Source organism: Erinaceus europaeus, chromosome 13, assembly GCF_950295315.1.
Source record: "Erinaceus europaeus chromosome 13, mEriEur2.1, whole genome shotgun sequence".
NCBI lineage: Eukaryota > Metazoa > Chordata > Mammalia > Eulipotyphla > Erinaceidae > Erinaceus > Erinaceus europaeus.
Window position 1 is genome coordinate 59,522,226 of NC_080174.1, and position 12,742 is coordinate 59,534,967.

General features: G+C 41.6%; 1 protein-coding gene across 6 annotated transcripts in view; it reads left to right on the forward strand.

The window, feature by feature from the left end:
* The window catches only part of ATPAF1 (ATP synthase mitochondrial F1 complex assembly factor 1), a 51,891-nt gene that overhangs the window by 31,131 nt on the left and 8,018 nt on the right, over nt 1-12,742 (forward strand). For 2 of the 6 annotated variants that reach the window (XM_007521358.3, XM_016187371.2), the window contains exon 9: nt 1,325-5,006. The exons of the other annotated variants lie outside the window; for them this stretch is intronic. In XM_007521358.3, coding sequence (XP_007521420.1) covers nt 1,325-1,519 — 195 coding nt within the window. In that variant the 3' untranslated portion in view covers nt 1,520-5,006. Of the gene's footprint in view, nt 1-1,324; nt 5,007-12,742 lie in introns of those variants that run through there. 6 annotated transcript variants of the gene reach the window in all.

Sequence of the window (12,742 nt, forward strand, 5' to 3'; positions counted from 1 at the left end):
CAACCCCTTCTCTTCCCTGGACTTTGCTGGTAAAATAGTTATAATTTATAAATGACTACAGATCAAGTTATTACAAACTTAGCAACTTAAAACACCAAATGTTTATTACTTCTGTGTGCCAGGGATCCAAGAGCAATGTAGCTGATGTTTCTGGCATAGTCTGTCATAAAGTTGTGTTGCGATCTTGGCCAGGAGTACAGTCCTTTGAAGGCTGATTGGACTTGAGGGTCCACTTCCTGTTCCACTTGCATGTCAGTTGTCAAGAAACCTCATTTCCTTTCCATGTTGACTTCTCTTAAAGGCTACTTGAATATCCTCAGACATGGCAGCTAACTTTCCCCAGAGCAAGTGATTCAAGATGTCTAGCATGCAGAGGCTACAATGCCTCTTATAACTTAATAGCAGCAATCACCCTCCATCATCCCACCATAGTTCATTCGTTAGAAGCAAGTCACTAAGCACAACCTACCCCCAAGGAATAGAAATGAGACTCTATCACAGGGAAGAGTTTGTCAAGGGGTTATAAAACTATCACAGCTGGATTTGACACTAGTTTTTTAAAATTATCTTTATTAGAGACAGCCAGAAATTGAGAGAGACACCTGCAGACCTGCTCTATCACTCATGAAGCTTTCCCCCTGCAGGTGGAGATCAGGGGCTCGAACCCGGGTCCTTGCACACTATAACTTGCACTCTAACAGGCACGACACCACCCATCCCTGGCACTAGTTTTCTGATTGAATAAATAAATAAAATAAACCATGTTGGGTTCAAGAGTTTGGTAAATCAAGCAGGTAATACTCTCACAGACTAGTTTTGGGAGCTGGGTAGCTGTTGCTCTTTATTTTTACCCTGAAAAATACACATAATAGTTATTAGGGAACCAAATGAGGGAATTTTTGAACATATGATTTATTTAGCAAGCATTCACCAGATGTCTCTACATGCAGAAATGTGAAACAAGCACATACTTTGAGGAATTCCTACTAGACAGAGGAAAGAAAGAAAAAAAGTGCAACCCAGAAGGTTGTGCAGTGGGTAATGTCTAGTCCCCAGTACTGCATATGCTAGGGTGGTGCTCCAGTTCCCCCCCCTCAATAAATGAATAAATTGCATATATTGTAAAATAAATTCTAAAAGGAAAAAGACAAGGGGCATAGAAAACGAATATATTCTGTGAATTAAATACTGTGACTGGCAGCATGGGAAGCTTTCTGGGAAAGGGCACCCCACCCACCAAAGGAGTCAGACACAGTACTTTGGGACCATGTGCAGGGAAGGACCTCACTACTCTTTTTTTCTCACTGTTCTGTTTACCTTACAGAATGTTGCTGAGGCTCAGTGCATTGCCAACCAAGTTCAGCTCTTCTATGCCACTAGTCGGAAAGAGACATATGGGTTGGTGGAAACTTTTAACTTCAGACCAAATGAGTTCAAATACATGTCTGTCATCGCAGAATTGGAACAAAGTGGACTTGGAGCAGAACTGAAATGTATCCAGAACCAGAATAAGACTTAAAACTGAAAGGGTCAACTTACAGAGTTTGCTCATCCTTGGCTAGTCTAGAACCCACCCAGCCCCTTGACCTCTCAGGAGGAAGCTCCACATCTATAATGAACAGTCTCTGATAAGTAGTCATGAAGGTGAGCCCTATTATTTGATGTCAGGAACAAAATACCCAAATATTCTCATGATTATCTCCCAGGTGTTTAAGGTCATAACCAGGGATAGCTAAGGATGCACAGGATAGTTAACTTGATTTTACACAATGTAATAATGGCACTTGCATTCTGGCCATTGTGACAGCACAGCTTTCAAGTCACCAGTTCATCTTTACAAACTTGTGAGAAAATAAGCTTGAGCTGCTGTAGATAGATGTGGGCTTTCCATACTCTTCCTATGCAAGACTTGGCTTGCCAAAGGCATAACCCAAATATCCTATTTAGAACAAATAGATGTTACCTTTAGCACTGAGAACTCATCCATATGTCCCCCAGAGTTGCCTTTAGTGTAACTGATTCGGAGTACCGGTAGACTTCAGGGATAGTTAAACACACAGGTACAGTGCCTGGTTATTGTTAGGCCACAGTTTGTGGCACCTGCTCGTCTAACTCTGCCTATTAGAAGTTAAGTACATGGAGGGGGTGAATCATTGCAGTGTAAATAAATCAAGTTTGGTAAGGAAAGGTCTGTCCAGATGTACATGTTTTGCTTTGTTTTTTAAACTCAAAATCATGCCAGTATTTAAACAAAGGGGGGAGGGTGGTAGTTGCCAGAAACAGATGTCCCCCAGGTTGAGTGTGGGGAAAATATAGCAATAAAACAAAGTCTGTCTTAAAATATTCCTGTTATACTACATAATGAAATCTAAGGTGTGTGCTGTCAGTGCCAGTGTCAGTGTCAGTGCTCTGGCTGATTTGATCTTAAACTCATCTTTGAAATCAGCAACTTCATGAAACATCAAAAAAAAAAAGAAAGTCACTCTCCAGTGCTGCAAACTCATGACTGGTTTGTCATGTCACTGTTGGGTTCTTAGTTTATGGATAGACGAAGGTGGTGGTTACACACCAGTTTTTATTTTTTCATTTTTTTTTTTAATCTTTATTGGAGGATTAATGTTTTACAGTTGACAGTAAATATAATAATTTGTACATGCATAACATTTCTCAGTTTTCCACACAACAGTACAACCCCACTAGGTCCTCTGCCATCCTGTTCCACCCACCCTAGAATCTTCTACTTTGGTGCAATATACCAGCACACCAGTTTTTTAATCCCAAGACCTCAGGGGCCTCTTAGTATTGTCAACTGGTGATCCACTTGCTCTTCCTCTTTGTCTGCTGCTCCCACTAAAGACTGGTTATACAACACTGAATGTGCTGAATGAGAATTTAACCAGTATTTGCACTTTGTGGGTGTCGGTATTTTTCCCTTATTACAAAAGACTTTTTATAGTAGGACCTATTCCCAAACTTTTTAAATGGGATTAGACTTCCCATTATTTTTATGAACTGTGTTCATTTTGTTGTACTTGAATGTCTATGTACAGGAAAAGACAAATAGTGTTTATTTAATAACATGGAAAAGCTGCTAGTCTTTCATAACTTACCTAATTGTTAAACTGCTTAATGCAGATCCTGGGCCTTTTTTTTTTTTTAGTCCTGACAGCTCTTTTTTTTAAGAAATTTGATGTAGATGTTTTGGCATTAGATAGAATTGCTTCTGTGGGGAGTTGGGCGATAGCACAGTAGGTTAAGCACACATGCGCAAAGCACAAGGACCGGCATAAGGATCCCAGTTCAAGACCCCGGCTCCCCACCTGCAGGGGAGTCACTTCATAGGCGGTGAAGCAGGTCTGCAGGTGTCTATCTTTCTCTCTCCCTCTCTGTCTTCCCCTCCTCTTTCCATTTCTCTCTGTCCTATCCAACAATGATGGCATCAATAACAACAACTACAACAACAATGAAAAACAAGGGTAACAAAAGGGGAAAATATATATATGAATTGCTTCTGTGGTTTGCTGTGTGTTTACTTCTCCTTCCAGTTCTTAGCCATAGTATATTTTCATAATATCACTACAAGGTGAGAAAATGACAGGAAAAGAAGTAAGAACTAGCTGCTTACTTTCTTTTTCCTAACAACTTTGCCATACATCCCCACTTGTCAATAGAAACATCCCTGGACAATTATATCAAGCATGACATGGCTCAGTGGGTAAAATGTATGTTTTGCATGCATGAGACTTTGGGCTCAATCCTTGGCACCATGTATAACCAAGTGTTGCTCTGGTCTCATTCTATTTCTATCCCATAAAATAAATATTTATGTTAAATATGAATAAAGTACTGTCTTTTTGTTTGTTTTATGTTCACCTAATGAGATTGGGGACAGAGGGAGAAAATAATTGTGTGACTGGCAAAGTAGCTCACCTGGATAGTGTGCCTGCCTGGTATGTGCACAGAGCCAGTTAGGCCTGGCCCCTACCCCACTGAAAGAAGCTCTGGTGCTGTGGTAGGTATTTTTCTTTCCCTGCCTCCTCCTCTGTCTTCTCTCTGGAAAAAGCCAGCAGGGAGCAGTAAAGTCCTGGTGATGACAACACAAAAATTTTAACTTTGAACTAGTAAATTTGTCTCTTGGTTAATTAACTATGTTAAGAGTAAGTGAATTGCAATGGAAATAGCATAGTGGTTATGCAAAAAGACTTATGTCTAAGGCTCCAAAGCCCTATGTTCAATCCCTCACACCACAACAAGCCAGAGCTCAGCAGTGCTCTGGTGAGAATAGGTAGACAGGCTTCTGAGTTAAGTGACTCAGTTCAACGCTGAGGCTTATTTGCTTTATAATATTAAACAAAGTAAACTTTAACTCTGTATTCCTCATCTGAAAAAAAAACCTTAATTACCTCATGTACTTATTGTGAGAATTAATTTTACATGTAGTATAGTAGAGTTTAATATCAGCCTGCTTCCTCTAATCAAACTGCCTCTCATTAAAGACCAACACAAATTAGCATTTTAGATGTACAGATCATTCTCATTCCAGTTTAAAGAGCAACCCTTATCTAGCTTCTCATTTTAGTTACCTAAAGAACTTTAAAATACTTATGTCCAGGTCCCAAACCCCAACTTGTTGAATCAGTCTCTGAAACAGCACTGGTGATTTGCATTTTAATGTGTGCTGTAGGTGATTCCAAACACTGGAATCACCTACATACATTTGCCTTCCATACTGAGAACCAATGTGTTATCTATTCACAGAAAAGTGCACACCAGCCAGCTTTTGCTTTCCTGTAGATATTAACCATCCAACTAGCTTCCTCTACTTTTCGTCTTCCCTTTGCACACTTCTCATTATGTTTATGTGTTTTACTCCCCCACTAGATTGTGAACTCCTTGAGGGCCAGGGTTTATTTCCATTCCCAGCAGCAAAAATATGACCTGGAAAAAAGAAGATACTCGGTTGTTTGTTAAATAAATAAGTGATACGAATTTTAGCCAAGACATTATTTTTGTTGTATGTGTGCCTATATTTAAATACTCTGAGTTAAAGTGAATCTATAACATACAAAAACCAAGAATTTACTGAGTAGGAATATTTGCAAACCCAGATACCAATATATACTTGCCTTAGTCTTATTTGTGATTGGATTCGTTTCATTGAAGATGTCTTTAAAATTTATGTGGAAAACAGTTCTGCCAATATTTTCCTCTATGTATCTGATAGTATCTGGTCTAACATCCAAGTCCTTGATCCACTTGAAATTTACTTTTGTGTTTGGTGAAATATAGTAGTTCAGTTTCATTCTTCTGCATGTTTTAACTCATTTTTTCCAACACCATTTGTTGAAGAGATTCTGCTTTCCACATTTAGTAGTCTGAGCACCTTTGTCAAAGATTAGATGTCCATAGGTGTGGGGACTTACTTCCAGGCTCTTGATTCTATTCCACTGGTCAGTGTGTCTATTCATGTTCTAGTACCAAGCAGTTTTGATGACAATGGCCCTATAATACAATTTAAGATCTGGGATGTGATGCCTCCAGTTCTGTTCTTTTTTCTCAAGATTGTTTTGTCAATTCTAGGTCTTTTCTGGTTCCAGATAAACATTTGTAGCATTTGTTCTATTCTCCTAAAAAAATGTGGTTGGGATCTTGATGGGATTGCATTAAATTTGTATATGACTCTCAGGCTTAGAATCCAGTCCGCCTGTATTGGTTTTTGCCTCTGATTCTATGTCTCACACTAGTACCTGGTCATATTTCGCCTTGTCTTGTTCTCAGGATGTCTGTGCTGCTACTTTTTCCTCCAACCAGCTTATGAGCAGAAGCTACATATACAGAATGTTGCACTCCACAGTACTGATAATCTGTTTAGTCTTGGAGTAGGGGTACAAATGCCCATTCTATTAGTTATTTTATTTAGCACCAGTTCAGTACTTGATAGTATTTATTAAGCATCTGTTATATGTTAAACACAGGAAATGGATAGTACTGCAATGAACAGTTCATATAAATGGCCCCTGTTCTTTTTGAGTTTGTATTCTTATGAAGACAAATTAATAGACCAGTAAGATTATTTCAAGTACTGGTAGTGCTTTGAGGGGGGAGGGGAAACTGTCTTGGAATGCAGAATGGAAGCAGTAGCTTATTGATTGGGGGCCATTTGCAGAAGTGACAGCTGACACTTGAGTTGGGGGCAGGGAGGGAATACCAGTTATTCTGAGAACTTGAAACTGGGGCTGAGCTAAGCAAGCTTCTTTCTGGGCAGATTTTAAAGGTTCTGTCCTTGCCCTTGAACTCACAATTGCAATACAAGGCAAACCTACCAGACCATGAAGTACAATAAAAGTAGACCATTAAAAGTCTCAGAGCTGACCTTACAGTATAAATGTGCTAACTTCTGTTACTAGGAGCTCCCTATGTGCTGGGCACTGCGCTAACTCTGAGTTGCTAGGAACCTGCTAGTTGATGAGATGAGCTGCTGCTCTCTCCTTATGATCCCAACTCTTGCCCAACCCAGCTCAGAAAGAGAACAACTTGCCAACCACCCAACAGACAACTAAGGCCTCAACAAGTCATGAGTAGCACTTGAACCAGGCCTTGCTCCAGGAAACAAGTGTGCCAATTTTCCTACTGGCAACTAAATAATAAAAACATTTCTGATTTCTCCAAACTAGTCCAAAGACATCATGTTCTAAGTAAGAGCTTTTCTGTGTGGGAGCCAGGTGGTGGTGCACCTGGTTGAGCCCACATAGTACTAAGCACAAGAGCCTATGCAAGGGTCCAGGTTCGAACCTCCGGCTCCCCACCTGCATGGGGGATGCTTCACAAACAGCAAAGCAGATCTACAGGTAACTGTCTCTCTATCTCCTCCTCCTCTGTCAATTTCTCTCTGTCCTATTCAATAAAGTGGAGAAAATGGCCACCAGGAACAGGATTCGTAGTGCTGCACTGATCCCCATCAATAACTCTGGAAGGAAAAAAAAAAAAAGCTTTTCTGTACTTTGTTTCATGCCACTTGAAGCACTGGTCTTGACAGTTTTCCTAATGTGGCAAGTTGGTAGATTTTTGTTTTTCAATCCTTCATTCTTCTAAGAGAAACTTGGTACATGGTACCAAATGGTTTGAAGGTTGCTCCTTGCATTAGGAGGCAAGTCAGAAATAGAAGATGACTGCATGCACCAGATTTAAAAAGTGTCATTTGTGAAGTCCACTGGATAGATTCACCCCTCACATCCACAAGACTACATCTGAGTTTTCTGGGCTTTGGAAACTCGAAGAGACACATTCAGATCACATATTCTTATCCTGCAGCCCCTCAAGATTTTTAGGACAACACCCCTTTGGGTCACCTAAGGAAAGCTTCAGGGTCTGGCTTTGTTTTTTCCTTTATTGGGGGATTAATGTTTTTTACACTTGACAGTAAATACAATAGTTTGTACATGCATAACAGTTCTCAGTTTTCCACATCACAATACAACCCCGACTAGGTCTTCTCTCATCTTTTTCCCAGGGTCAGAGTGAGAGACTGAGAAACAGAGCGCTGGAGGCTAGGCAGTGTCTCACCCAGCTAAGCGCACCTATCATCTGCACAAGTGTCCAGGTTCAAGCCCCCGTTCCCCGTTTGCAGGGGTCACTTCATGAGTGGTAAAGAAGCAGGTCTACAGGTGTCTACCTTTCTATTTTTTTAATTTTTATTATTGGATAGAGACAGAAATTGAGAAGGGATGGGGAGATAGAGAGGGAGAGACAGAGACGGGCTTGAACCCAGGTCCTTGCACACTGTAATGTGAAATGTGAACACTTAACCAGGTGTACTGTGCCTAGCCCTGGTGTCTACCTCTCTCTGTTCATCTCTGTCTCCTCCTCTCTTAATTTCTCTCTGTCCTGTCAAACTGGGGGGGGAGGGGGAGGTGGTGCCACTAGGAGTTGTGGATTTGTATTGATGGCACTGATCCCCAGTGATAACCCTGGTGGCAAAAGAGAAACAGCACTGCTTCAACATAAGTGGTGATAGGGGTTGAATTTGTGACTTCATACATGCAAGGCCTGTGCTCTACTGCTGAGCTGATTCCTCAACCAAAAACCAAATACATTCATCTTTATCTTTCTGAGTATGATCACTGAAGCAATTCTTTTTTTTTTTTTTTCCTCCTCCAGGGTTATTGCTGGGCTCGGTGCCTGCACCATGAATCCACCGCTCCTGGAGGCCATTTTTCCCCCCTTTTGTTGCCCTTGTTGTAGCTTCGTTGTGGTTATTATTATTGCCCTTGTTGACGCAATTCGTTGTTGGATAGGACAGAGAGAAATGGAGAGAGGAGGGGAAGACAGAGAAGGGGAGAGAAAGATAGACACCTGCAGGTGGGGAGCCGGGGGCTCGAACCGGGATCCTTACGCCGGTCCCTGCGCTTTGCGCCACATGCGCTTAACCCACTGCGCCACCGCCCGACCCCCTACTGAAGCAATTCTTACAGTCTTTCCTGACACCTACCTGCCTCCATGCCCTTCCCCCATCAGGTATTCCTGTGTTTCTGTCTTCCCCAGTGTTTTATATTCTGCCTTTACAAATGTCTTTTATAAGTGACTGTACATCCCTCGAAGTCAGGGGTCATATTTTACTAGACACTATATTCTCAACGTCTAGCACAAAGACTGGCACAGAGATAAGACAACCAGTAAATTTCCCTATTTTATTTTATTTTATTTTATTGCCCTATAATACAGTTTGAGATCTGGGAGTGTGATACCTCCAGTTCTATTCTTTCTTCTCAAGATTGTTTTGCTAATTCTAGGCATTTTCAGGTTCTAGAAGAAACATTCATAGCTTTTGTTCTGTTCTCCTAAAAACTTGTGTGAGATCTTGATGGGGATTGCATTAAATTTGCAGATGGCTCTGGGTAATATATTCATTTTGATGATGTTAATTCTTCCAACCCATGACCATGGAATATCTTTCCACTTCTTTGTGGTTTTTTCTATTTCCTTTTTTTTATTGGAGAATTAATGGTTTACAGTCAACAGTAAAATACGAGTTTGTGTATGTATAACATTTCCACATAACAATACAACCCCCACTAGGTCCTCCTCTGCCATCATGTACCAGGACCTGAACACTCCCCACCACCCCAGAGTCTTTTACTTTGGTGCAATACACCAACTCCAGTCCAAGTTCTGCTTTGTGTTTTCCCTTCCGATCTTGTTTTTCAACTTCCATTTATGAGTGAGATCATCCCATATTCATCCTTTTATTTCTGACTTATCTCACTTAATATGATTTCTTCAAGCTCCATCCAAGATGGGGTGAAGAAGGTGCATTCACCTTTTTCAGTAGCTGAATAGTATTCTACTGTGTATACATACCACAACTTACTCAGCCATTCATCTGTTGTTGGACACCTGGGTTGCTTCCAGGTTTTGTCTATTACAAATTGTGCTACTGTGAACGTAGGTATACACAAATCTTTTTGGATGGGTATGTTTGGTTCCTTAGGATATATCCCCAGGAGAGGAATTGCAGGATCACAGGGTAGGTGCACTTCTAGCCTTCTGAGAGTTCTCCAGGCTGCACTACACAGAGGTTGGAAAAATTGACATTCCCACCAGAAGTGCAGGAAGGTTCCTTTAACCCCCTAACCTCTCTAACATTTGTTGCTACCTTTTCTGATGTATGACATTCTCATAGGATTGAAGCTGTATCTCATTCTTGTCTTTATTTGCATTTCTCTGACAGTCAGTGACTTGGAGCATTTTTTCATATGTTTACTGGCTTTTTGGACTCCTCTATGGAGTTAAATAAATTTCTGCTTGGATGACTGCTCAACTAAGACGACTTGAGATCCACCCCTAAGCAGCATTTTATGATTTGTCCCAGCTCAGGTAGTGACTTTTTTTTTCCCTTTTCTTACTCATTGTTGTTGCTATTATTGTTGTTGTTGTTGGTTAGGGGCAGAAAGAAATCAAGAGAGGATGGGAAAACAGAGAGGGGAGATAAAAAGATAGACACCTACAGATCTGCTTCACCACTTGTGAAGCAACCCCCTGCAGGTGAGGAGCCAGGGTCTCAAACCAGGATCCTTACGCCAGTCCTTGTGCTTTGTGCCATGTGTGCTTAACCTGCTGCACTACCACCTGGTCCCTGGCAGTGTTCATTTTGCTTGATTGTATTGCAGAGAAGCTGTGGGAAACAAATTCAGAACACCCTCAGAAGAGACAGCCAGGGACAAGGTTTATAAGCTAAAAGAACTGAAAGACAATAAACAAACTTTGGAAGCAAGACAATTTTCAAGTACCAGCCTGGCACACTCAAGCTCCAATCTTAGCTTGATATTAAAAGACTGTTGAACCACTCGTTTTCAATGGTGCTTCAAGAAATCCCAATCTGTCTTAGAGGTGAAAACCCTGGTTCTAACCTCCAACTCAATTAGAGAAGCAATATTTTATTTACTAGGCTTCACATAAGCTGTCATTTGAAGAAACAGTTTCTAAGTAAGATTGAAACAAACAAACTCTTACTCTAGTTTAACCTCTCATGCATCCAAGCAGCCCTCTCTTTAGCATCCCCAAGCTATTGGGCAGCTGTTTGAAAACTTCAAGGAACTGAAAGCTCACAATCTAGCCAGTTAACTTGCACCGTGCTGAGACAGCTCTGAGGATATTGTGTTCTCCTTACAGTGACATCAAGCCACCTCTTCCTCCCTTAACCGGGCTTTGTCCTGCCCTCCATAGTTTGAAGCCCTCTAGAAAATAAGTTCACCTTTTTTTGGACTTTTATTTATAAAATGGAAATATTGACAAGACCATAGGATAAGAGGGGAACAATTCCACACAATTCCCACCACCAGAACTCCAGTCAGTTCATTTTCTACCTACAGGCTCTTCATCAGTTTGCAAAGACAGCTCCCAAATTACTCAAATCTTTTTAACAGGCTAAACAACCTTCTGTCCTTCTTTATATGCCCCAAAACCCCAGCCCCCGATTCTCTGGCTCACCTGTTTCTGGACAGACTAGATCCCCAGTGTCTGCCTCACAGCTGAGGCATAGAGTTGAGCCCATGGCAGTCTTGTGAGGCACTAGACTTAACTTAGCATGACAGTCGTCTGGTAGTCAGAGGACCTGGCATCCAGCAGACCTCCCCCCCTCCCCCCCACCAATCACTCACTAGTAACCTTACTGACTCTACCATCCTACCCTTCCCTTCCCTTCCCTTCCCTTCCCTTCCCTTCCCTTCCCTTCCCTTCCCTTCCCTTCCCTTCCCTTCCCTTCTTCCACCCTTAGCATGTTTCCCATGTCTGTCAAACATGACTTTTCCTACCAAGAACTCTTGCTTTGAGGATATCTGCATATATCCCTATTTCATCTGGTTAGTTTCAGTCTACTGCTTTACTGCTTGTGACATTTCCCTGTGCAGGTGGGGATCAGGGCTTTGAATCTGGGTCCTTGGACATGCTAATGTGTGTGCTTAACTGAGGACACCACCACCTGGCCCCCTGACTTGAATCTTGCCTCTTATGCAGAACCTGTGCCCCTCTCAACAAATATACTTTTCCTAGTTCCTCTTACACATCTGTCTGCCATATAGCACTGCCAAAGGCAGTTGCTAGCACTTCATTTAAACACACTCATCAGTGCTGAGTTAAGACTGACATGCAGCTCACTGTCATTTCCAGATCACTTTTGTTGTTCCTACATTTGTGATTTTCTTTTTTTATTTAATATTTATTTATTTATTCCCTTTTGTTGCCTTTGTTGTGTTATTGTTGTAGTTATTTTTTAAAATATTTCTTTATTTATTTTCCCTTTTGTTGCCCTTGTTGTAGTTATCATTGTTGTTATTGATGTCATTGTTGTTGGATAGGACAGAGAGAAATGAAGAGAGGAGGGGAAGACAGACAGGGGGAGAGAAAGATAGATACCTATAGACCTGCTTCACCACTTGTGAAGCGACTTCCCTGCAGGTGGGGAGCCAGAGGCTCGAACCAGGATCCTCACCAGTCCTTGTGCTTTGTGCCACATGTGCTTAACCTGCTGCGCTACCGCCCGACTCCCTATTGTTGTAGTTATTGTTGTTGTTGGATAGGACAGAGAGAAATGGAGAGAGGAGGGGAAGACAGAGGGGGAGAGAAAGAGAGACGCCTGCAGACCTGCTTCACCACTTGTGAAGTGACTCCCCTGCAGGTGGGGAGCCGGGGGCATTTGTGATTTTCATGGATCCCCACCCTGCAGTCGTCAGCCCCATTATTCTCCCATTTGACCTTCTCTCTGGTCAGGCGGAAAATATAGCTGACAGGTCTTATATTTTAACACAGATTTTACAGGAAAAGGGAAGTAGAAAGAAGTGTTCTGCAGAGTCTCGCATGAATCCCAGCCGACTCAGATGTTTGCTTCCACTACTACATTTGTTTCATTTTATCCTCACAACAATCTGAGGATAATTTAACTCCTATTTTATAGATGAGGGCCCTGGGGAGACAGCCTCATAGGTATCAATCATAGGTCTTCCTCTTTATTACCAATATGAATTTAGACAAGTTACTGAAGCAGGGGATCCTTGGTGTTCTCGTCTATAAATTAAAATTAATAATAATAGTCCTAGCTAAAAGTTAAGAAAAGGATTAAGGGATCCAGATGTTGGTACACCTGGTTGAACACACATGATACAATGTGCAAGGATTTGGGTTCGAGCCCCCATTCCTTACTTGCAGGGAAAGCTTTGTGAGTGATGAAGCAGTGTTGCAGGTCTCTCTT